The sequence below is a fragment of the Oryctolagus cuniculus genome, chromosome 8, assembly GCF_964237555.1.
Source record: "Oryctolagus cuniculus chromosome 8, mOryCun1.1, whole genome shotgun sequence".
Lineage (NCBI taxonomy): Eukaryota > Metazoa > Chordata > Mammalia > Lagomorpha > Leporidae > Oryctolagus > Oryctolagus cuniculus.
The window spans coordinates 113,371,834-113,398,943 of NC_091439.1; the positions used below are offsets into that span (position 1 = coordinate 113,371,834).

The window sequence follows — 27,110 nt, forward strand, 5'->3', positions numbered from 1 at the left end:
GGGGTCAATGTAAAGGTTTTAATACAATACCACTGGAGACTGGGTGCAGGTACTCCGTGAACATGACGGGGTCCCAAGCCAGTCCACTCTGCTTACTCCAACTTGGAGAAATGTAAAAGAGAAAACGACTTGATAATGAGCAACCTAACAAGTACTGTGGGCAATCATACAGCAGGTCCATAAGAAAACCACAGGGGTCCATTCACAGGACACCCCTTGCCAGAGGGGGTAAAATGCTGAGAGGTCTCCAGAGTAAATGGACTCGGGGGAGAGATGAATGGGTCCTCAGGACTGTCTGGATGTGCAGGACTTCCGGCTTCCTCAGCGGTCCTAGGAGTTCATCTCCAGAGGAAAGATGACATTTGAGTTGCTTTTGTAGGATCTGTCTCAGACAGATGAAGGAACACCAAAGAAGACTCAGCCTGCATTTTGCTATTTTTCAAGCACCTTCACCTCCAAGAACTCAACAAACCAAAGAAACTGCTTCAGTGGCTACCTTTGCAGCATAAGCAATTCAAGCGTAACTGTTAAGAACAAGTAAATACGGTGAAAGTAAATAACACAAAGATCTACAACTGAACTTGTCACATTTCAAAAATCCTTTTCAGTAACTTCAGTTAAATCTTAAAGTTCTATTATGTTAAAAATAAATAATATCCAACTATTCTGGATAAGAAATATTCAGCCTGTTCAGAATTTAAAATTCTAATTAATATATTATAAGCAAACTAGAAATGACACAGGAAAACAACTCCATTGGTGAGAAAAGCAAGATATGTTTAAGTGAAGCTATAAGATGTTTTAGTTAACAGAAAAAAGAGGGACTTTTGTCCTAAAATAGAATGGTAAATTGTTCTGAAATGAGAAGAGGTAAAGTATAAGGGAAATAACCGAAATGGTATAAGAAAGTTGTAGAACTGTGGAAGATCAATCCTGTGGAGGGAATTTGATGTTTGATCAAACTAGCTAAGAGGACAGAGGAATTACTACATTTTTTAAGACTTATTTACATATTTGAAAGGCAGAGTGAGCAATAAAGAGGGAGACTCTATAGAAAAAGATTTTTGCTGAATCACTCCCCAGATGGCCACAAGGCTCGGCCAGGCTGAAACCAGGGGCCAAAACCTATGAGTTTCCGAAGTGGGTATCAGGGACCTAATCACTTGGGCCCTCTTCCGCTGCCTTCCCAGGTATATTAGCAGGGAGCTGGATTGGGAGTAGAGCAGCTGCAACTCAAACCAGCACTCCGTTACGGGATGCACCACAATGTCAGCTTGAAATTACTAAGTATTTATAAAACTTAACCATTAATATTAAAGATACACTGATGGAAAACTGGAATCTGGTCCCCTACATTAAAACAACATAGTTTCCTGGGGACAGCACTGTGGCATAATATGTTAAGCATCTGCCTGTGGTGCTGGTATCCTATGTGGGCACTGGTTTGAGTCCTGGCTGCTCCACTTCCAATCCAGCTCTCTGCTATGCCCTGGAAAGCTGCAGAAGATGGCCCAAGTCCTTGGGGCCCTGCACCCATGTGGGAGACCCCGAAGAAGCTCCTGGCTTCAGATCAGCCCAGCTCTGGCTATTGTAGTCATTTGAGGAGTAATTATTGGATGGAAGACCTCTGTCTCTCCCTCTGTCTATAACTCTGCCTCTCAATTAAAATAAATCTTTAAAAAAGACAGTTTTTCCTTGGAGCATCAATCTGTTCTTCCTAGGAACTTCTGAAAGGTTTCTCTTCATCTTTTAGGTAACTGGTTCAGGAAACAAAGATTTTGCGCACATCAGGGTGATTTCTCATGTTTCATGTTGTCCACAGATCTTTCTTGTTTTAAGATTTATTTTATTTATTTGAAAGGCAGTTCCGGGGTGTGGGATGTGGGGAAGAGACAGAGCAGAGACAGGTCTTCCATCCGCTGGTTCACTCCCCAAAGGGATACAATGGCTAGGACTGGCCCAGGCAGAAGCCAGGAGCCAGAAGCCTTTTCCAGGTCTCCCGTGTGAGTGCAGGGGCCAAGCACTTGGGCTAACATCCATTGCCTACCCACGTGCATTAGCGAAGTTAGATTAGATGTGCAGCAGCCAGGGCTCAAACTGGCACTCAGATATAGGGGACCAGTATGGCAAGCAATGGCTTAATCTGCTGTACTCCAAACGTATCACCTTGTTATAGCCATGACTGCAAATTAACTCTTAGATTTGTGAAATAGGCCATTGGAAATTCTTAAAAGGATTCATCTCTCTTTTTATAAAGGAGGATACTAACTAACTGGACTTATTTGATATGCTAAATTGTATAGGAAGCATTGTTTAAAAACAAAGGACGAAGGCCAGGGCTGTGGCAAAGCCCGTAAAGCCACCACCTGCAGTGCCCACATCCTGTATGAGTGCTGGTTTGAAACCTGGATGCTCCATTTCTGATCCAGCTTTCTGCTATGGCCTGGAAAAACAGGATGACCCAAGTGGTCGGGCCCCTGGACCCACGTGGGAGACCTAGAAGAAGCTCCAGGCTCCTGGCTTCAGATTGGTCCAGCTCTGGTTGTCGCGGCCATTTGGGAAGTGAACCAGCAATTTCCTTGGAATTTAGTTCACTCTTGTTCTGCCTGGTTGGTTTCATAAAACTAATCTCTCTGCCTCTGCCTTTCAAATAAATAAATAAAATAATAATAAAAAGAACAAATGATGCCAGGGCCTATGCTGCATCATAGTAGGTTAAACCTCAACCTGTGGCACTGGCATCCCATATGGGCACTGGTTCAAGTCCCAGCTGCTCCACTTCCAATCCAGTTTTCTGTTAATGTGCCTGGGAAAGTAGCAGAAGATGGCCCATGTCCTTGGGCCCCTGCACATACATGAGAGACCCGGAAGAAGCTCGTGGCTCCAGATCGGCTCAGCTTCAGCCGTTGTGGCCATTTGGGGAGTGAACCAGTGGATGGGAGACCTGTCTCTCCCTCTCTGTCTGTAATGCTGCCTCTCAAATAAATAAATCAATCTTTAAAAAGTATAAATAAAAATAAGTGATGGTAAAACTTTTTTGATTTGTAAGAACGTGTCTGCACTATATGTTCCAGAAACTACATGAAATTCCTAAAATCTGATCACATCCTTGGGTTGGGTATGAATTCTCAGAGCTCTAATGAAGAAACTAATTAGTTTTATGAAACCAACCAAGCAGAACAAGAATGAACTAAATACCAAGGAAATTCTTGGGCAAGTTTTCATGCTAAGTCAGCCAGTACTGAAACTGTTAAGATACACAATTGGAATGAACTTCATAAGATGATCCAAGTCAAAGTACCTAGGATAATTTATTTAAAAAACAGTCCCATGCACGTGGATCACAGAAGCAAAAGGAGATAAATCCAACATTAACTATAACCTCAGGGAGGGCTTGGATGGCCACTGAGTCCTTCCCAAGTCCTTGCTTATGTTATGAAAAGTGTTTATTCTGCTACTCATTACAGAGTAGACAAAAATAGTTCAAATTATGAAAAAATATTGCTGTGGTTATTGTTCTAGAATTGCTGAAAAGGTTTATAACCAACGTTTGGTTTGTCAAACTCATAATCCTAAGGAAACAATTAAAATTTTAAATCGTATGTTTCTGCTACCTGATGAACCATTTGAATATTTACCCAGAGATTTAATTAAATTGCCACCTTCATTGTGACATAAATTAGTTCTTGTAATAATCCATGTTTTCTGGTTTGACAGAAGCTTCCATGCAGAGTGGCTAATACAGCAATAGCAGCTGGAAGGTTATTCAACATCTACGGTTCCTTTATAGGCCACAGTAACACAGGGACTCATTTCACTGGGCAAGTCATAAAGCGAGTAAGTGAGGTGTAACACACCGTTTGGTCGACCTCAGTCTTCAGAAAAGGCTGCAAGGACTAATGGCATCTTAAAACTGAAACCAGCACAGTCACCTGGGTCAACCGGATTGAACTGGCTAAACACACAACTGTCAATCTTGACGACAATCAGGTCTACCCCTGATGGCAGACGTTTAGGTGGCCCCTTGCCAGACGGTCACTAGGAAGACTGTGCTCTTGGTAACATTACCTCACATGTCTCTTGCTCTCCTGAGCTCAGATCGGGCTAACTGCTACAAGGCTTTCATATGCAACACCAAGGTCGACTGGCACTAAGCAAAGTTTTCAGGAGCCGGCTACTGAAGACAAACTTTTCATGATTTCGCCCTAGAGACCGCATTGCTGTAAATGACAACAGAGGGGCCAGCATTGTGGTGTAGCCACCACCTGCAACACCGGCATCCTGTGTGGGTGCTGCTTCCAGTCCTGACTGCTGTGCTGCCATTACAGCTGTCAGTGCACCTGGGAAAGCAGTGGAAAATGGCCCAACTGCTTGGGTTCCCCTTCCATCCACGTGGGAGACTCCTGGTTTCTTCCCGGCTTCAGTCTGGCCCTTCCCTGACTATTGTGGTCATTTGGGGAGTGAACCAATGGATGGAAGATCTCTCTCTTTCTATAACTCTGCCTTCAAATAAACAAACATTGTCTTTGAACCCCCTGGAAGGGACCATGTCAAGTTCTTCTCACCACATGTCCCACAGTGAAATGTCAGAGTCTCCCTTGAACCATCGGTCCACATTCCACCTCAAAAGGTGCACTCCAGATTCTTGGAACTGAAAAGTGAGGCATGGCCACTTCTCAGAAGCTGCTGGCATCCTAGAAGTGGACAGGTATCCCAAAATCATGGGTCAAGATTTGCCACCACTACAGGCTTATGCTTCACAATTCATTTCCTATCAACCTAATCCTTTCCTTTCTCTTACAGGAAAACCCACAGGACCATATACCAGGTGTGGATAGTTTTAGCTAAAGGTTATGCTCTAGCAGAAAAAAAAAATAGAAAAGAAAAAGAAAAACAACCCACGGTAAAGATCATTTGTTTATGAAGATAAGTTTTCACTAAGGGAGCATTCCCATGGGAATTCTGGGGATCTCATATTGGTAGTAGTGGCCCACTGAAAGTGTGGAATTTATTCAGGTTTCTGAGGAATCTCCAGACAGACTTCCATAGTGGCTTTACCAGTTTGCATTCCCACCAACAGTGGGTTAGTGTCCCTTTATCCCCACATCCTTGCCAGCATCTGTTTGTAGATTTCTGCATGTGAGCCATTCTAACCGGGGTGAGGTGGAACGTCATTGTGGTTTTGATTTGCATTTCCCTGATTGCTAGTGATCTTGAACATTTTTTCATGTGCCTATTGGCCATTTGGATTTCCTATTTTGAAAAATGTCTATTGAGGTCCTTGGCCCATCTGTTAAGTGGGTTGTTTGTTTTGTTGTTATGGAGTTTCTTGATCTCTTTGTGGCTGCTGGTTACTAACCCTTTATCTGTTGCATAGCTTGCGAATATGTTTTCCCATTCTGTCGGTTGCCTCTTCACTCTCCTGTTTCTTTTGCAGTACAGAAACTTCTCAGTTTGATGCAATCCCAAATGTTAATTTTGGCTTTGACTGCCTGCACCTCCAGGGTCTTTTCCAGGAAATCTTTGCTGGTGCCAATATCTTGAAGGGTTTCTCCAATGTTCTCTAATCATTTGATGGTGTCGGGTTGTAGATTTAGGTCTTTAATCCACGTTGACTGGATTTTTGTGTAAGGTGTAAGGTAGGGGTCTTGCTTCATGCTTCTGCACGTGGAAATCCAGTTTTCCCAGCACCATTTATTGAATAGACTGTCCTTGCTCCAGGAATTGGTTTTAGATCCTTGATCAAATATAAGTTGGCTGTAGATGTTTGGATTGATTTCTGGTGTTTCTATTCTGTTCCACTGGTCTATCCATCTGTTTCTGTACCAGTACCATGCTGTTTTGATAACAACTGCCCTGTAGGATGTCCTGAAATCTGGTATTGTGATGCCTCCGGCTTTGTTTTTGTTGTACAAAATTGCTTTAGCTATTCGAGGTGTCCTTTGTCTCCACATGAATTTCAGCATCATTTTTTCTAGATCTGAGAAGAATGTCTTTGGTATCTTGATTGGTATCGCATTGAATCTGTAAATTGCTTTTGGGAAAATGGACATTTTGATGATGTTGATTCTTCCAATCCATGAGCATGGAAGACTTTTCCATTTTTTGGTATCCTCTTCTATTTCTTTCTTTAAGATTTTGTAATTCTCATTGTAGAGATATTTAACATCCTTGGTTAAGTTTATTCCAAGGTATTTGATTGTTTTTGTGGCTATTGTGAATGGGATTGATCTTAGCAGTTCTTTCCTAGCCGTGGCATTGTCTGTGTATACAAAGGCTGTTGATTTTTGTGCATTGATTTTATATCCTGCTACTTTTCCAAACTCTTCTATGAGTTCCAATAGTCTCATAGTAGAACCCTACCATTCAACCCAGCTATCCCACTCCTTGAATTTACCCAAAGGAAATTAAATTGGGAAACAAAAAAACGGTCTGCACCTTAATGTTTATTGCAGCTCAATTCACAATAGCTAAGACCTGGAATCAACCTAAATGCCCATCAACTGTATACTGGATAAAGAAATTATGGGATATGTACTCTATAGAATACTATACAGCAGTAAAAAAACAATGAAATCTGGTCATTTGCAACAAAATGGAGGAATCTGGAAAACATTACGCTGAGTGAAATAAGCCAGTCCCAAAGGGACAAATATCTTATGTTCTCCCTGATCGGTGACAACTAACCAAGGACCAAAAAGGAAACCTGTTAAAGTGAAATGAACACTATGAGAAACGGTGACTTGATCAGCCCTTGCCCTGTTGATGAACAACTTAATACGTTATCCCTCTTAGTATTTATTTTGTTTGTTCTACTTAATACTATTGGTTGAATTCTGTAATTCATACACAGTTATTCTTAAGTGTTGAAACTTAACTGAAAAGTGATCCCTGTTAAATATAAGAGTGGGAATAAGAGAGGGAAGAGATGTACAATTTGGGACATGTTCAAGCTGACTTGCCCCAAAAGGTAGAGTTAGAAACATACCAGGGGATTCCAATTCAATCCCATCAAGGTGGCATGTACCAATGCCATCTCACTAGTCCAGGTGATCAATTTCTGTTCACAGTTGATCATAATGATAGGACTAAGAGTTAAAGGGATCACATAAACAAGACTAGTGTCTGCAAATACTAACCGATAGAATAAAAAAGGGAGAGAACGATCCAACATGGGAAGCGAGATACTCAGCAGACTCATAGAATGGCAGATGTCCTAAACAGCACTCTGGCCTCAGAATCAGCCCTTAAGGCATGAGGATCTGGCTAAAAAGCCCATGAGAGTATTTCAGGCATGGAAAGCCTGAAAAGACACACTCATGGAAAGACACCCTGGGGAAAAAAAAATGACCTAAATGAAGGATCTCTGTTAGTGAGATCCCAGCGGAAAGAACGGGCCATCAAAGAAGGAGGTACCTTTTGCTGAAGGGAGTAGTGAACCTCCGCTTTGACTATGACCTTGTTTAAATAAGATTGGAGTTGGTGAACTCAAAGGACTTCCATAGCCTGGGCAGCTCATGACAAGAGCCTCGGGTGATTACTGATGTCATAAACAAGAGTGTCAATTGTTAAATCAACAACAGGAGTCACTGTGCACTTACTCCTCATGTAGGATCTCTGTCCTTATGTGTTGTACTATGTGAATTAACGGTATAACTAGCACTCAAACAGTACTTTACACTTTGTGTTTCTGTGTGGGTGCAAACTGCTGAAATCTTTACTTAGTATACACTAAGTTGATTTTCTGTATATAAAGATAATTGAAAATGAATCTTGATGTGAATGGGATGGGAGAGGGAGCGGTAGATGGGAGGGTTGAGGGTGGGAGGGAGGTTATGGTGGGGGGAAAAGCCACTGTAATCCAAAAGCTGTACTTTGGAAATTTATATTAAATAAAAGTTTTTTTTTTTTTTTTAAAAAGATGAAAGGATTTGAGAATTGGCAGATTCAGGAAGTACACCCAGGCCTCCCCCTTTTCCCAGGAAGCACATTCTGAGAGCTTCATGCGAGTGGTGACTTTCTGATATTTGGATAAAATAAACAAGTTTTTCCATGAAGACCCAGAGAAGAATCTAAACCAACAGGCCTTGCTACCTTAGCCGTCACCACCTGTGGTTCATCCTTTCTGCCCTCTGACATTTCTTCACCCTTGATCAAAACCAGAAAAAGGATCAGGCTTCACTGGGTCCTCAGGTCTTCATTTCCTTATGAAGGGTTTCAGGTCACATAAAGCTGAAATTAATCTCCATGACTTCCTCCTTTTTAATTTTTAGACACACTCATGGGCACAAAGAGGACTGAGGACGAGTTTTTCTCACACACACCAACTAGCCAAGATGTAATTAGAAAAACTGTTATGCCAACAGGCCTTGCAATAGAATACCATGTTTGAGAGGGAGGTTCAGTTAATCACACTGGGAAGGTCATCTGGAAGACACTGAGACAGAATTCAAGTAGGGAGCCTGTGCCTAGACATTCCCCCTGGACAACTGATGGCCACTGCCTCAGAGCCCAGCCTTCACAGTTGTTGCACTCAAACTGACAGGGACAGCAGGTGAAATGTGATGCGGGGCTGCTGACCTTGGTTCCTTAGCCTTGGGACAGTAAAAAGCAGAGCTCTGAAAGTCCTGTCTGCCATTACTAATGAAAATGTTCAGACACAAGTTGATCTTGTGATTGTTTAATACTTGGTGACAGTAATGAGTAAGGCAGGAATTCCTGAGGGCATGTGGAGTTGCAGCAGCAAAAGGCAAGGGGAGACATGGGCATCAAAGATGGCCAGGAATAAAGGGCCCGAGTCCCAGGCCCTGAGCACCTGCCAGCAGTGCTGGCCATGGACGCCCAAGATTGGCTTCCACACCCCAGTCCTCTGGTGTGCCTTTGAAAAGAAAACTGCTCAAGGCACTGGTGCTGTAGCCCAGTGGGTTAAGCTGCCAGTTTCAGATATCAGAATCTTGTTATCAGATTACTGGTTTGGGTCCTGGCTACTCTGCTTCCAATCTAGCTCCCTGCTAATGTGCCTGAGAAAGCAGTGGAAGATGGCCCAAGTGCTTGAGCCACTGCCACCCACAGGGAAGATCAGGATGGAGTTCCTGCCTCCAGGCTTTGGGCTGGTCCAGCTCTGACTGTTTCAGGCATTTGGGGGAACAAACCAAATGAAGGATCTCTCTCTGTCACTCTGCCTTTCAAATAAATAAACCTTTAAATAAATAAATAAACTGCTCAAATTGCTTGCATTCAGGGGTAGAGCAGACTCACTCACCACTCTAAGATTAACCCCAAACTCACCAAACCTACCGGGCTGAACTTGAGGGGAACAGGAGCAATCTCCCGGAGCCTGGGCTGTGCTGGTATTTGAAGAAGCAGACACAATCTCTCCCTCCCACCCCCAGTTTCACCTCTGTAAACTGTTCTGACTCCTAGCTCCCTGTCCCTGGTCGCTCTCTTATGTTAAAATTTTACCTGATGAGTGAAATGACACTGTGAAAAATATCCAACCCAGAAAAGGAAAAGGCACAACCCTAACAATGTTGAGATAGGTTTTATTGCCATTTCATTGAATAAAATCAGATCATCATAATGAATACACTTACAAGTGAAAATCAGAATACACTCCCATAGAAAAACAAAAGGGAATAATTTGACAAAAAAAAAAAAAGTTCTCGAAACTGAAAATCACTGATAACGAGGACCAGAACAATAGGCGTTTCACATCAGGTTGTTGTGGTCTGGTAGTCACCACGCATCACGCTATTTCCTTACACACACTCACCACTGATTTATGAACTGAGTCTTAACTCACATTCAAAATGCACAAAAGCATCTGCCAAGAATTTGTTGGAAATGCCTCATATTTTACTTTTTTAACAAACTCTCGAAATATGCCTCACTGACTCTGAATTACAGGTTTCACTCCTCGTTTTAACCCCTTTCCTTCTGAATGAACCCGTTCTTACTCTCTTTAAAAAAGGAAATTTTCCTGGAGTAATACCCAATCAGTTATATTCCTAAATATTTAAAAAGAGCTAAAAGTGTTAAGAAGTCTTAAGGAAAGTCGAAGTCGCAAATGCCTTATGATTGGGAAGGAAATAAGCTCTCCTCCAGGGAAGAGACAGGAGCCGGGCCAGGGAAAGCCACCCACAGTCAAAGTGAAACCCCTCCCACACAAATGCACAAAGCCATGCATTTCTACACGCACACATTATGCCCTATCTGAGCAACACTTAGGAAACACCTCTGATGTCAGTGGAAACAGGCCATCAGGTCTGCCGGCCCCCTTCCCTCCCTTGTTGCTCCTTCCTCTGGTTCACGGCCTTGGCTTCACTCTGGGGCTGTAGCATTTATTTCCAGGACATGCATTCAGCCGTTGCTTCCCAGGGCTATCTCCAGTGAGAGAACAGCATTTCCAGAAACCTCCCAGGATGACTTCTTCACATCGCCTTGGACAGAAGTGAGTCATGTTCTCAAACCAATTACTGGTCGGAGGAATGGCGCAGACACTGGGAGCTGTGGGGGGTGGCCCCATGCAGGGCAGAGGGTAAGGCTTGTATGAACTGCTCCCTGGAGAATAGGTACTCGCATTGTGGAAGCACAGGATTGAGCCTTTTATGAACCCTCAGTTCCTCCTCTATCCCCAGAACATAAGGATCCAAGTTTGGTACCTCAGCAAGTTATTTACTTATTTATTTTTAGTTTCTCCATACCTCACATTAACTTATTTCTAAACCAAGTTACCATGGCTCACAACCATTTAGCTAACATGCCCCAAATGGTGCATTTTTTATAAGCTACGCCTCAATAACTAGCAGCAGTTCCTGCTCATGCCTGGGAGGCAGCAGATGACAGCCCAAGTACTTGGGGTCCCTGCCTCCCACATGGGAGACCCGGATGGAGTTCTGGGCTCATAGCTTTTGTCTGGCCCTGCCCTGCCTAATGTGGGCATTTGGGGAGTGAACCAGAAAGATGGAAGATCTCCTGTCTCTCTGTCTTTCATGCAAATTAATCAATAAACCTCCAGAGAGAGGGGGAAGAAACCATTAGCTGTATTTATTTAAATGCACATCTGTCCTTGGCCAGGTGCACAAGAGCCAGTCAACAGGTCAGAACTTGGAGAGCTCCTCTCTCACGGCTGTCTCCCAGTGGCCCGTGTACCCCACTCTTGGCCTCAGTGGGTCAAGATGACCCCTGAAGGCACCAGAGGACCCACTCTGACTGCCCCTCATTTCCAACCACCTCCAGTCCAAACACATTTGATGATTTGTGAACTACACACCTTGTAATGCATTCAAAATCAGGCATTCTGTACTGAACACAGAAAGCATATGAAAGAAAAGACGGGGCTCTCTGAAGATTCTATTTATTATTTTCTACAGAAATATTTCCTTTAATACATAACAAGAAACAACACACTATTGGGATCTGAAAGCAACTGTCAGGCCATAACGAGGCAGCTGGTTGTTAAATGGCTTCATCAAGGCACATCTGCCGGCAGACCCCACACCTGTCACATCGAGCACCTCCTCCCCAGTGCCGGGTCCGGATGCACTGCCCAGAGTGATTTCTCCAATCAATCTTGGATCACTAAGCACCTGTGCTGCAAACCGAGGGCGCTTGGATCTTGGACAGCCTATCTGTCAGGTGAGGCCACTCAAAGAATCTACAGGATGCAGACCCTGTTTCACTGCACATAGCGGGTCTCAACAAGGGAAATCACTTATATGAACTGAGGGTTCATAAAAGGCTCAATCCTGTGCTTCCACAATGTGTAAGGGGTGTTGTTCTGGAGGAAGTGTGGCAATTTCCCTAAATGTGTGATAACAACATACTCATGCTGTTTTTAAGAAAAAATAAATATCACCTGTCATTTTGATGAGTCACTGTTATCTCAACTTGAAGGTTAAATTTAAAATCAGAATCATCCACACGTGTATATGCTTCCAACCAAATACATTATCTAATGGCAAACAGTCCAAGTCCTAAAATTACTGGAAACTGGAAGCCTACTTTCACAAAATATTAGTGTCTCATTTATACCAGTGGACTCCTGATTCTAAGCTCCCTTTCTTAAGAGAGGAAACAGCCTGCAAAATAATCTATTTTAACAATGGCTCAACTTTGCTATTTTCTTTATTCAAGAAGGCTTCTATATCATCCATCTCCTCTCACCTGCCCCTGGCTAGCCTTTCCAACTGCACCTGTACAGTACCTTTCTCGTCCTCTCTGGCAGTCCAGAGTTCCCTTTATCCCCACCACTAGGACCCTTCTGTCTTCTGTACCTTCCTTGTAGAAGTCAGACTCAAACTGCCTGTAATTCCCATCCTACTGTTTCCACAATACAGACATAAACTGGCACTCCATGTGCCTGAGACACAGAAAACTCAGTCTAGGGAAAACACAGAACTCAATAAATGGCAGCTACCAGCCCACTGCTTACAGCTCAGCAAAGGTGGTTAAAACTCAGTTATTTTAGGGTGGTTCTGATAATGTTAAAGGTGAGGAAAGCACCTGTCAGGGGAACCTCGAGGAAGCAATCACTCAAGCAGGTATCACAGACTGCAAACTCACACCTCTGCCTCCCGTTGAGAAGGCAGGGCATGGCTTCAGCTAAGGACTGGTGGAGACAGGACTCTCCCCCCGCTACACACACACACACACACACACACACACACACAAACACGAACTCCTCTGCCTCCTGATGAGAAGGCAGGGCACAGCTTCGGCTAAGGGCTGGTGGAGACATGGCTCCCTCCACTATACACACAATCACACTCACACACACACACACATACACACCTCAACACAGTTTCCAACCAAGTGGATGAGCATCCATCCTGTCACACCCACCGAGGGACTTTTTAAAAATACATACCTTCCACCCTCTCACTGTGCCCAGGTGTGACAGTGGGCAATGAATCCAGTGAGAGACACAGTTTGGACTACACTGGAACTTTCAGGGTCATTTTCATTAAGACACAAGGCAGTCCTTGGGAAAGACGAAGGACTGGCAGAGTGACAGAGACGAGGTCTATTCTGACTGACACCTCCAAAGGACAGTCAACATGTGGACACGACATTCATCCACATCTGTGCTAACAAAACAACTAATGTTTTTTGAGCACTTCTGTTTACCAGGTACCATCCTAACCTGCAAGTTTCATCTCATTTAATTAGCAAAAGCCTTTGAGATTGGTACTATCATCATCTCTGTTGTATGCACAAGGATGCAGAGGCATAAATTACCAAGTAACTTGTTCAAAGGGACAGAAGCACGAAGCAGCAAAGCTACTCACCACTGTTTTCCTACCCTACTGAAAACATCTTTAGAATTTATTCTGGGGGCTGGTGCTATGACGTAGTAGGTTAAGAATTCTCCTATATCCGTGCTGGTTGGAGTCCTGACTGCTTCACTTCCGATCCAGCTCCCTGCTGATGGTCTCGGGAAGGCAGTAGAAGATGACCCAAGTTCGCGGGCCCCTGCACCTGTGTAGGAGACCCGGAGGAAACTCCTGCCTCCCAGCTTCAGATTAGCCTAGTTCCAGCCGTTGCAGCCATTTGGGGAGTGAACCAGTGGATAGAAGACCTCCCTGTCTCACCCTCTGACTGTCTGTAAATCTGCCTCTCAAGTAAATAAATAAATCTTTAAAAAAATGATAAATTTAAACATTCTATCTGGTCTGTAGTTCCCCACCCCTCTTTTTAAAAGTCACCATCAAAAGAACTATACTGAATTTAGTCCTTGACATCTCTGCAGACCCCCCAAGCTTATGAAAGCCATCTGTGAACATTTCTGTGCTCTGACCCACAGCTCACCCTCCCATGGACAATCTGGATTGGCACAGATGTCTCCAAAATGAGATTTAAAAATTTAGGCACTAATGAAAAATTATACACTTGATGGCAAATGTTAAAAATTTTGTTGAGAATAACAGTCAATATTATCCAGAAACAGAATAAACAGAAAAACTTGGACAAGAATAAACATATTCATATATTTTTTGCCTAAGAACTAGCACTAATTCTATATTTAACTTCTTCAGATTTTGTGTATTAAAACATTCATGTGGGCTTACGGGTGCCTGACGCTGCCTCTCTCTTTCGCTCAGGCCCGCGTGCTGGCAGGACGGGCAAGTGCTGTGGCCTTCACACTGCCCGGAAGCTGCGCAGTGGACCAGAAGTGGCACGACAAGCAGTACAAGAAGGCCCACCTAGGCATGGCGCTCAAGGCCAACCCCTTCCGAGGTGCCTCACACACCAAGAGCATCGTGCTGGAGAAAGTAGCCAAACTCCGTGGTGGAGAAAGTAGCCAAACTCTGCTATCAGGAAGTGCGTCAGGGTCCAGCTGATCAAGAATGGCAAGAAAATCACAGCCTTTGTCCCCAACGACGGGTGCTTGAACTTCATTGAGGAAAACGATGAAGTTCTGGTTGCTGGATTTGGTCGGAAAGGTCATGCTTTGGTGACATTCCTGGAGTCCACCTTAAGGTTGTCAAAGTAGCCAATGTGTCTCTTTTGGCCTTATACAAAGGCAAGAAAGAAAGGCCAAGGTCATACACATTGATGGCAGAAATATATTAAGAATAAATTTTCATATTCCAAAATAATAATATTCATGTAACAAAGAAAATAGGTAAACATTTGTGATAACATTTTATATTTCTCCCTCTGAAAAGGTCAATAACTCCAGTAACTCCGAAGACATATAAGGTGCTACTCTAAGGGTTCATGGAAAACTCATAATATAGAAAAACTGCATGGATTTCAAATTTTGAGGGGACAAGGTAACTTTATACCAACCCATTACAGCCTCTCCGAAGATGATCTAGCTTGAGGCACTAAGGATAAGACATCTTGAAAACAGCTCCTCCCAAAGAGACATGAACTCTGCTAAAATTGAACAAACATCACACTGATGGTGAAGCTTGGATGCAAGAATGCTGAAATCACTGATGCTGCACAAGAAGTTTATGGGGACAATGCGCCAAAGACATCAGCAGTTTACAAATGGATATCTCGTTTTAAGGAACGATACAGCACTGAAGATCAAGCCTGCAGTGGTAGGCTTTCACATCAATTTTGGAGAAAAAAAAAATTAGCCTTGCTCATGCCCTAATTGAAGAGGCTCCACAGTTATCAGCAGAAACAGGAAACAACAGCCCTGACAGCACAGCTGGCTCAGCTGACACAGTTCTGACTGACAAGTCACAGTGAAACAAGCTTCCTGTTCAGTGGGTGCCGAAGCTCCTGCCCTCATATCAGCTGCAGAGAAGGGCAGGGCCTTCAGTGGAAATTCTTATCAAGTGGGTTCAAGATCCTGAAGCATTTCTTCTGGAGGTGAGACATGACTTTACCACTACAATCCTAAAGACAAAGCACAATCAAAGCCATGGCTACAAAGAGCTGGAAGTAGTCCAGTCAGAGCAACGTGGACCAGTCAGGAGTAAATGCTATGGCAACCTCTTTTAGGGATGCTCAATGCATTACTATTGCCGACTTTCTGGAGGCCCTAAGAATGACAGCACCTGCTTCTTGGGACAGTGTTCTGAGGAACCAGCCAAAGCTTTAGTAGAAAAACACCTGGGAGACATCACCAGAGAGCCCTTCTTCACCACAGCAATGCTCCCGCTCATTCCTCCCATGAAACAAGGGCAACGTTGCAAGACTTTTGTTGGGAAATCATTGAGCACCACTGAACCAATCAGTTCTGACTTGTCATCTTGTAATTTCTTGTTTCCTAATCCCCCCCAAAGAAATTAAAGGACATACATTTTTCTTTGGCAAATAATGTTTAAAAAGACCATATTAGTGGCTGGCGCCACGGCTCAATAGGCTAATCCTCTGCCTGTGGCACTGGCACACTGGGTTCTAGTCCCAGTAGGGGCACCAGATTCTGTCCCAGTTGCCCCTCTTCCAGGCCAGCTCTCTGCTGTGGCCCGGGAGTGCAGTGGAGGATGGCCCAAGTCCTTGGGCCCTGCACCCCATGGGAGACCAGGAGAAGCACCTGGCTCCTGGCTTCGGATCAGCGCGATGTGCTGGCCGCAGCGCACCAGCCGCAGCAGTCATTGGAGGGTGAACCAATGGCAAAGGAAGACCTTTCTGTCTCTCTCTGTCCACTCTGCCTGTCAAAAAATAAAAAAATAAAATAAAAAAAAAAAAAGACTATATTAGTATGGTTGAATTCACAGGACCCTCACTTCTCCAGGGATGTATTAAATGGCTGGAATCGACACTTACAAAGAGCCTTTGTGTGTGGGGCGGGGGAGGGGGATGGTTAAGGCAGAGTGAGCTGAGCTACCACTTGGGATGCCTTCACCTCAGATCAGAGTGCCAGTTCCAGTCCCGGCTGCTCCACTGCCAATCCAGCTCAGTGCTAAGCAACAGGGAAGGCAGCAGAAGATGGCCCAAGTACTTGGGTTCCCGCAACCCATGTGAGAGACCCAGAAGTAGTTCAGGCTCCCAGCTTCAGCCTGGTCCAGCCCCAACTGTTGCCGGCATTTGGGAGATAAGCCAGCAGACAAAGACTTCTCTGTCCTCCTTGTCTCTCTCTTTACCTTGCAAATAAACAAGTAAACCTTTACAAAAATAAAGGATTCTTAAGCTTGATCTTTTAATTCCATCTCCATGAACTTTTTGAAGTCCCCTTACATAACTATCTTTCCTTACCAATGACCTACAATCTTACCTACAAACTAAGATTACAGAGGCAATAAAGTTGCTAAACTAGGTCCTCAAAATTAAAAAAGCTCAATACATTTATAAATATTTAAACGTCTAAAAAAGATGACTGATCTTTCCCACTGGTTTACAGAATGGCAGGCTTCAGGCTGGCCATCCCTGGCATTGCATCCATTTGGGCAGTGGACCAGCACATGGAATCTCTCTTTCTCTTTTTCTTTCTCAGCCTGTCTCACTGTCACTCTGCCTTTTAAACAAATAAATAAATCTTTAATAAAATTTTTTTTCTCTGTGGTAGGCATTTAGTCAAGTGGTTACATCGCCAGTTAAAGTGCCTGCATGGGAGCCAGCGCTGTGGTGTAGCGGGTAAAGCCACCGCCTGCCTGTGTGTCAGCATCCTATATAGGCGTCAGTTCCAGTTCCGGCTGCTATACTTCTGATCCAGCTCTCTGCTGTGACGTGGGAAAGTGGTGGAAGATGGTCCAAGTCCTTGGGCCCCTGCACCCATGTGGGAGACCCAGAAGAAGCTCCTGACTCCTGGCTTTGGATCGGTGCAGCTCTGGCCATTGTAGCCAAGTGGGGAGTGAACCATTGATGGAAGACCTCTCTCTTTTTTTCTCTCTGCCTCTCCTTCTTTCTGTGTATAATTCTTTCAAATAAATAAATTAATTAAAAAAAAGATGTCTGCATCTGACAATGGAGTACTTGGGTTTTATTCCCAGCTCTGGCTTCTGACTCCAGCTTCCCACTAATGCAGATCCTGGGGGAAAGTAGTGATGGCTCAAGTAGCTGAATATCTGTCACTCACACGAGAGTTTTAAGTCCTGGCCCTGCTCCAGCCATTGTACATCCTTGGGGAATGAACTAGCAGATGGGCACTTTCTCTATCTCCCTGTTGCTCAAATTTTAAACAAAAAAAAAATTCTTTCTCTTAATGATATGATCTCTCATTACTCTTCTCTTAGAGAAATATTCAAACCAGAAACTTCTTTTATACAAGTTTTCCTTTTTTAAGATGACCATTAAAACTCTCCTATTATTTAATGATGGAATAAATAAATTTTTTAATTTTATTTTTAGTTGAAAGAGTAATGTGTTATTTCAGTGGATTCAGTGTGTATTATGTCATGCAGTGATTAAGGAAAAGTAACATATCCATCACCTCAAATATTTATTATTTGTTTAGGTTTAGAACATTTAAAAATGTTTGTCTTTTTTTTTTTTTTTTTGACAGAGTGGACAGTGAGAGAGACAGAGACAGAGAGAAAGGTCTTCCTTTGCCGTTGGTTCACCCTCCAATGGCCGCCGCGGCCGGCGCGCTGCAACCAGCGCACCGCGCTGATCCGATGGCAGGAGCCAGGTGCTTTTCCTGGTCTCCCATGGGGTGCAGGGCCCAAGGACCTGGGCCATCCTCCACTGCACTCCCTGGCCACAGCAGAGAGCTGGCCTGGAAGAGGGGTAACCGGTACAGAATCCGGCGCCCCGACCGGGACTAGAACCTGGTGTGCCGGCGCCGCAAGGCGGAGGATTAGCCTAGTGAGCCGTGGCGCCGGCCTGTTTCAGTCATTTTGACACATATATTATTACACCTATAGTCACCCTGCTATGCAACAGAACCCCTCCTACTTAACTGTAACTTTACAACTCATTGACCAACATCTCCTTTGCTCCAACCACACCCTCTTCCTACCTCTGGGAATCACCCTTCTACCCTCCGTTTCTATGAATTCAACATTCTTAGATTCCACTTAAGTGACATGAGGTGGTATTTGTTTCACTTAACATAAATGTCTTCTAGGTTCATCCACCCATTTTATGCAAGTGACAGAATTTTCTGCTGCTGCTTTTTTCATTAAAGCTGAACAGTGGAATAAGTAATTTGGAACAACTTCCTGACTGTGATCAATTAGAAATGCTGGACAAGAGGCAGACAGACACAAGCAGCAATCTGCAGACACCCGGCCAGCAAGACAGCGCGTCAAGGAAGAAGAGACGCTGGCAGGGGACAACTCTGCTTGACTCACACAGACACAATCTGCCCACTTTCAATCGACCTCCCTGATAATGTACCTGGAAATCAGGGAAAGAGGGCCTAAACGCTTGGAACCCTGCCACCCACGTAAGACACCTGGAGGGAGCTCCAGGCTCCTGGCTTTGGCCTGGTCCAGCCCCAGCCATTGTGACCTTTTGGGGAGTGAACCAATGGATGGAAGATTCTCTCTCTCTTTCCGTCCCACTCTAATTCTGTCTTTCAAGTAAATCGGTCAAAGGGTAGAAAGTGAAATGGCAAAGAAGAATGTAGAAGAAAATCTGGAATGAAATCAGGAGATGCAGGGGACAGGATAGAGGGAAACCACAACACATAGGCACAAAAGTGAAGGATGATACACTCAATGGTGTCCCCAGCAACAGAGACGTGAGGACACAAATAACCCCCAAGAAGCATCCTGCGGCCTCCACAGAACATCACCACCAACTACAGAGAACCACCGCCACAGCCGAACCACGGAGCACTGAGGGTGTGAACACGCCACGCTCAGGACCTGACAGCAGTCTGGCTGTTCTTGCAGGTTGGCGCATCCTCTCCTGGGCCATATCTTCCTTCAGGCCTGGGCTATGTGAACCACAGGTCAACCCTCCTCACCTGCGTGCCTTCTAACTCTGCACACTCCTGTACACAGAATTCAGAATTAACAGCTCGTCTCATCGAGCCTGTTCTGCAGAGCTGCTGAGACAGCACATGTCCTAGATGGAACCCTAGAATTAAGATTAAAAAAGAAAGGACCATCAGGCCCTGAGACACATCTGTTTCTAGCCATTTCTGAAACGACAGAAACAGCATGGAAGCGAGCTCTCACACAAAAACACAAGGACGTTAATCCTACACTCCATACATTGATATTCTCCATTTCAGCAGAGGCATGTACTTCAGTAGTGAGCTGACAAGTGATATTCCTTTGTGTTTATCAACATTACAATCCAATAACAATACTTTTTAAAAGGAAATATCAATTGTTGTGCCTAATAAAATCTAACTCTTTAATATAGACTTCTATCAAATCATGACTATGATGGAAAGTTTTAAATTTCAGTGTATCACTGTTTATCTTGAAATCTAACAAGGAACAAACATAGGAGAAAAGGAAATGACTGAGGTAGTCACAGAACCCTTAAGCCCAATACTGTACTTGTAAGTTATGGGTCAAAATCTTAGCTCACCAAGTCAATCCTTCCACATATCCACAGATTTTTCAATACTAGAGAATTAAAGTTAGTGTTTTAGTGGACATAAGATGTCCACAGAAACTCCTTTCCATATTTCCACCTTAAAAAGATCTCAAACTATCAGGAAACCTTGCTTTGTAATCTAAAATTGCATTAAGGATATGCATCATTTGTCCTTCCAACCTGTTAAGTGATAAATGATGACCTTTCACTTCTTTCTATTCTGTATATTTGTCCTTTTGAAATACTTAAAATGAAACAAATGCTTATGAGATGTGTTGAGAAAAAAACCTAAGTTCTTTCAGGGTAAATTATTTGTTAAAACTACACTTATGTCCCTAAGAGCTTTGCTCCATGTTAGATTCAATTTAAGGAGTTTTGTTTTGAAGCCTGTTGGCCAGGGTCTACGCCAAATTATGGACCTCAGGAAGTGTGGGGATGTGGACCAGAATCATTCTAGGTGATTCCACATGCAACCCAGTTCAGAGGCCCCACCCTGGAGATGATCTCCTTTAGAGAAAAGGCTGCGTGTGGACCAGAGTAAGAAACAGAGAAGGTAGAATGTCATGGGAAAGAAAGGAAACCCAGGTCTCCTGCCTTCTGTTGGAAAACACAGTACCTAATAAGGTGAACTATGTCTGCTCTCTGAGTTTCCTCCCTGTAGGAGGGGGCACTGACCTCGAAGGGTGGCTGTCACATGAACCTCCCCTAGGAGATGTTCACCCAGGGGGCCATGGGGCCAGTGAGTCTGCATATTTAAAAAGTAAGTCTTCATGCAGAACCCAAAGTAATGGATCCTTTTCAGCTCCAATGTTGCGCTATTCTAGATTGTGGGGAAGAAGGTATTTTTAAACAACTTTTGACCCTCGGCATGTCACCTGAGGGCAGATATGCAGTGGTATGTGTGTGATTTTGTATTTGGTTATCCTCTTTGACCAGTTATCTTTCTACTAACATGCACAACTATGACGCCATGACCTTACATTTGTGTTGCATTTATCACAGCACAACAATCCCACCAGGGAAGCCTGTTTCTAGCCCCAGGCTTCTCTACAGGCCCAGCCACCAAGTCAAGGGCTACTCAGGCAGCAGGCAGCAAGGTCAATGTCAGAAATATTAATTTCCGCTGTGATAAATAAGGAAGTCAAATTTCTCATCTTTTGATCAGACAGAATGGAGCACCCCTGTGGTGACAAGTCACTCAGCAATAAATATTTACTGAGTACTTTGTTTTTTCTCTAAACGCCAGGTTTAACACAATCACTGGAGCAACAGAGGTGCATGGGGTGCAACTGCTTCCTTGAGAAGACCAGAAGCAGGGAGGGCAGCAAGCAGGTAAACTGTCACTTAACGTGGGAGGGGGTCGGGCAGAGCTGTGGGGTGAGCAGCGAGGGACACCCAGTAAGTACTGGTTAAATGCCTATCTGGAAGGCTTTTACCCTTTCTACCCAAGGAAATAGATGCAGTGGCCACGCAGCAATGAGAAAGAAGACTGGCCAACAGAGAAATAAAAACATCAACTTGGCCACAGGCATCAGCAGCATTCTACAGAGGGCACGCTGGCAGGGAGGGAGGCCCCAGGCAGGCTCCTGAGTCATCACTCAGGCCTGCCGAAGGCCTGGGAGTCACTCACATTACTAATATGCTATGTGGCCTCGACCATTTCTCCCCTTGCAATCTGCTGCTCGGTCCGAAACGCGGCTACCTTCCAGTTTTTGCTCCATTTTCCCTGAGACAAAACAGAAAGCTCTAGGAAAGCATCTAAGTTTCTTTCTACAAGTGACAACAGACTGTTTAGTCATAAAGGCTTTTCCACCACTGCCCACCCTGGAGCTAAGGTGCTGTGTTGCCATTCCCTGCCCCAGGCTGGACACAGGTACCCTCTGCTCGGGCCACCAGTTGGGAGCTCAACGCCCATTTCCTAGAAGGGCTGTTCTTTCCACTTCTAGCTCTCTAGCACTAGTTTTGCCCTTATCATTTTGAATTCAGGTTTCACTACATTATACATCTGTGGCCTCAATAAAACGAGGCACAAGATAATATTAAATGATGAATTTTGAACTTAAGCAATGAAGCAAATGTTGGAGAATCAAAAAAAATCAGAAATCACCCTTACATTGTTCATATAAGCCTATCCTGGGATAGGAGGATTTTTTTTTAGAGAGAAAGGGCTGGGTTTTAAATCCAAAACCATAAAGGAATGGGTGCCCCCAAGTGTTAGCACAGAAAGCATTCACTTAATGGCCAGAGGCCAAAGCTTGTTGGTTGACGAAGTAAAGATGGTTGGATTCTTTACCTCCTACCTAGTAAACATTTATTCAGATTATAAAACGGCAACACTGCTGGCACAACCAACGCTCTCTGCTCAACAGAGGCTGCAGGCATTTTAGAAGCCAGAAATGTACTGGCAAAGTGACATGAGAACGCTTGGTTGGTCTGTTTGCAGTAACTGCCCTGCCTGCAACCCGTGACCTGTTTTCTATTCAGAGTTTTCCAGCATTCACCCATCACCAGTTCTTAAAGCAAAACTCACGTTGAACAGACTGTTTTTTAACCCGGAGTAGAACATCAGATGCAGCAGCATTTACAAGTGTAGAGTATGTTTTCACACTAACCTTCTTGCCTTTCCCACTTGTCTTCGACTCCTCCTGATGTTTAATGAGGTGCTTAGAGCCTTCGCATGATGTGTGACCTAAATTATCATGTCTTCTTGGTCCACTTTCAACACCTAAAACCCAAGTGGATTGAAGGTTAGAGTTTTACATGAACTGAACACTAATGCAATTTAAGCAAAACAATTATTAAAAACAACATTTCTTTAAGCACAGTGGTAGCAGGAAAGTATGGGTTTCTTAATTAAACACTCATGCTTCTTGACCTTTGAGACCTACTTAGAATTTTCAATTGCAAACTTCACTATCCCAACTAATTCCTTAACTCAACAGTCAGAACCAATTTTGCCTGTCAGGTTACAATGTCCTGGGTTGTCACATTTGTCCATTTAATAATGCAACAAAACATGTGCCTACACCTCATGTACTGGAACAGCCTGGCGGCCCAGTCCCAATCACTAGCAAGCAACAGTTAAGACAGGGTGCCCACCCCCCTTGCTTCACTTACCAACAAATATGGTGATCAGGGTTAACCCATGGGAGATGCAGAAGACACAAGATACTGTCCTATTTTTTTTTTTAAGATTTTTATTTATTGATTTGAGAGGTAGCGTTATAGACAGAGAGACAGAGAGAGAAAGGTCTTCCTTCTGTTGGTTCACTCCCCAAATGGCCACAACAGCCAGAGCTGTGTCGATCCGAAGCTAGGAGCCAGGTGCTTCTTCCTGGTCTCCCATGCAGGTGCAGGGGCCCAAGGGCCATCCTCCACTGCCTTCCCAGGCCATAGCAGAGAGCTGGACTGGAACAGGAGCAGCTGGGACTAGAACCAGCGCCCCTATGGAATTCCGGCACCACAGGTGAGGATTAACCTACTGTGCCATGGCACTGGCTCCAATACTGCCCTATTCTTAGGGAGTTCACAAGCCAATACACAATACTGTTACAAATACATATAATACAAGGCAAAAATGATGTCAGTGCCCTTAAACATTAAAAATCAAATCCTATCACAAAGATTGCTTTGCAGATAAGATGCTATGATTGAAATGATGAAATCAGATAAAAGCAGTTCAGGGGATCTGATTTGAAAATTTCCCCTCTAAAAAAATAAATAAATAAAAAGCAAAATGACAGTTCAATATTTTCTTGAATTCAAATTAGTTCTTTGTAAGCAGGGCCCGAGAAATACTTGAAGGTCGGCTTCTGAACGACAAATCAACACTGTGCCTCTAAATCCTATTCCTGGATCCCACCGGAGACCCAACCAGTCACACACGGATCACCGCACCACCTCAGCAGTCATTTTATTTCCCTCCTCTCCATTCTAATCATGGTTGGCACACACTCACATTTTGCTTCTTCCCATTTTATTTCAGTGATAAATGACTGTCCAACCACAATGAGCTCAGCTAGGTAGACTAAGACAGCCGGATTGGAGCAAGTGGGTGAGCAGGCCATGACATGGCAGGTATTTTCTTCTAAGTTTGTCAATTTTACTCACCCTGAAGGTAAGATTATCGATTTATCATTTATGCATTAGCTTTTAACATTCTAATTTTCAATATTCCTAAAGTACTCCTAACATCTAGGGTAAGATAAAAATGGAACCTGTTTTTCATGTTTAAATCCAAAATTGAAAAGTAATTAATTACAATTCACATTCGTTGGGGCCAACATTGTGGTGCAGTGGGCTAAGCCACCAACTGGAATGGCAGTGTCCCATATCTGAGTGCTAGTTCAAGTCTCAGCAGCTCCACTTGTGATCCAGCTCCCTGCTAATGTGTGTGGAAAGGCAACAGACAGCCCAAGTACTAGAGCTCCTGTTATATGCACTGGAGGCCCAGAGAGCTTCTGGCTCACCCAGACCTAGGTGTTATAAGCACTGGGGAGTGAGCCTGCTGATAGGTCTGTCTCTCTGCCTTTCAATATACCTTTTTAAAAATTTATATTATTTGTATATACTGTACATGATTTTCTTTTTAAAATTCAAATATTTTCTTAAAGCAAGAATGTATGAAAATAAGAGAAACATGGACTAAAATAAATTTGGAATGCAATGCTCTCTGGTGATCAGGTCATGATTAAGTCTGCAGATTCCTAGTGGATTCAAACAAGGTTTACAGCAACCACTTGTCTATGTTCTTGCCAAACAATGAAGCAGGTTGTAAAGTCTTCTATAAACAAAGCTCCAGGAAGCGCATCATAACCTTTTAAAACTTAAGACTGATATTATTAGTGACATACTTTCGCAAGCCATGCTGTCACAAAATGGAAAAAAAGTCAGTTATTCCATAACTATTTAAAATATTTCAAAAACTAACAAAAACTTACTAATATGCCTTAAGGATGTTTATAGGTAGTTAGTTGCAAAGTCACCCTGCAATCACTGTGTCCAGAGCAGTCAGGGACACATCTCGTGCTGGTTGGTGGACACGTCTGCTCCCCCACCTTTCTGGCTTCCACGCCCCTCAAGTGACTCTTGGTGTTTGCCCTGTAAGTGCTGCAGTTTGGTGCCTGTCATTGGTTCTAGTCTTATTCCGCAAGGTGACTTCATTATTGGCCATAAAGCCTTCTATGACTCAAGAGTCCTAATTCTGTATATCTCATCCAGGCTTCTGACTGGTGGGATACTGCTGGATACACCCAACTACCTAATACACATCTATCTTTAATGTCTCAGGAATTTCTACCAACCCTGCAGCCGCTCTTCCTCCAACATACCAGTCTAATCAGTGCGGTTTTCAGCTTGGGCTATGGGAATGGAATACAACAAACTGCGTGGCTTGAACACAGTAACTTATTCTCTCAGTTCTGAATGCCGGGAAGCGTGAGCTCCAAGGACCAGCAAGGCTGGGTTCTGGTGAGCACTCTCCCTGGCTTGCAGACGGTCACCTCCTCACCAAGTCTTCACAAGGCAAAGACAGGAAACAAGCTTTCCACTGTCTCTATTTTGTTCACAATGGCATGAATCTCATTTAAGCCTAATCATCTCCCAATGACCTCTTCTCCAAACACCACTCTGTTGGAGCCCAGGGCTTCGACTTGGATCTGAGAGGGGAGTTTGGCATAGCTCAGCCCACAGGTTTTCCCTATCAAAGCCATATATCCTGGCTCTCTCTCATTTTCACTCTAACTTCATCGGACTGGCAGCCTGCTGAGATTTCACAAAATGAACACACAGACAGCAAAGAACCTATGAGCCCCAGAATTATACAGCCTAAAATTTCACTTTCGAAGTTTGTTTCTGCTAACATTATCATCAAAATATAAACATATCAAGGCTAGTAGAAAATAGCCACTTTTTCACCTTATGGTTTCAATATAATTAAGTCACAACCTCTGTAACTTGGCAGAGATTAAACTAGCCTACAGGACTACAGGTTTCGATACCAAGAGATGAACAGGTCCAGGGTAAGGCAATCAAGGACATATCAGGAAAAAGGAGTTGCACAAGTGGATGTTAAAAACCTCAAGACAAACCTGGCTTATGCCAAGGTTTTGCCCAGAGCCAGTGCCTAATAAACCCGTATTTCCAACATCTAACTCCTTGTACTTCCTCCTTTCTTACTTTCAATAGTGAAACTACTAACATTAGTACTAATGATATATAAAAACAATATTTATTTATACAGGACAATCTGCAAGAGTTGAAGACTTGAGAAAGACTTCTGAAGGGACAAGCGTTTGGCATAGTGGTTAAGATGTCGGTTAGGATGCCTGCCTGCTATCACAGTGCCTATATTCAAGACCCAACTCAGCTTCCAATCCAGGTAATGTACACCTGGGAGGAAGCAGCTATGGCCCAAGCACTTGGGTGCTTGCCACTCACATAGGAGACCTGGACTGAACTCTGGCGCCTGGCTTTGGCCTGGACCAGCTCCAGCTATAGTGGGACATTTGGGGACATGGGAGATCTTTCTCTGCTTTTCAAATAAAATGCAGAAAAAATAATAAGCCTTCTGAAGGCTGATTTAAGAATTGATTTTAACATATAAAAATGCACATTACATTTTAAATTATCCTAATGGGAAATTTCCTGAGCCCCCAAAACCTGAAAAACGAATTCTGTGAGAACAAAATTGAATGTGTAATCTGAAGACTTAAAAAAAGAACTTTAAAATACACCTGGAAAAAACTCATTTCCCTACATACTGGTAGTGTATGTGCAAGTTACTCACATAATCTACACAAGCAAAACACCCTGGGCCTGGCATGATGACACAGCGGACTAGGCTGCTGCCTGCAATGCCAGCACTGCATATGAGAGCCAGTTCCAGTCCAGGCTGTTCTACTTCTGATCCAGTGCCCTGCTAACGTGCCTGGGAAGGCAGCAGATGATGGTCCAAGAACTTGAGTCTCTGCCACCCATGTGGGAGACCTGGATGGAGTTCAGGCTCCTGGCTTCACCTTAGCCCAGACCCAGTCATTGTGGCCATTTGGAGAGTGAATCAGCAGAGAATCTCTCTCTCTCTAACTCTGCCCTTAAAATAAATAAATATTAAAAACAAAACAAAAAACCTCACCTGACAAGAGGCTGTACTCACATTCATCTGTTAAAATATTTTGTTAAATATGAAGAAAGCAAAGTTAAAATGTAATCAC

General features: G+C 43.7%; 1 protein-coding gene across 19 annotated transcripts in view; it reads right to left on the minus strand.

Moving 5' to 3' along the window:
* MCPH1 (microcephalin 1) overlaps positions 1–27,110 on the minus strand; it is a 248,781-nt gene that overhangs the window by 169,156 nt on the left and 52,515 nt on the right. For 17 of the 19 annotated variants that reach the window (XR_011378483.1, XR_011378482.1, XR_011378485.1 and 14 more), the window contains one exon: positions 22,512–22,624. Coding sequence is in view for 14 of the 19 variants with exons in the window: in XM_051832685.2 (XP_051688645.2) it covers positions 22,512–22,624 (113 nt within the window). In the remaining 5 variants the exon portion in view is untranslated. Of the gene's footprint in view, positions 1–9,525; positions 14,514–22,511; positions 22,625–27,110 lie in introns of those variants that run through there. The other 2 variants (XM_051832694.2, XM_070048134.1) reach the window with 1 other exon arrangement.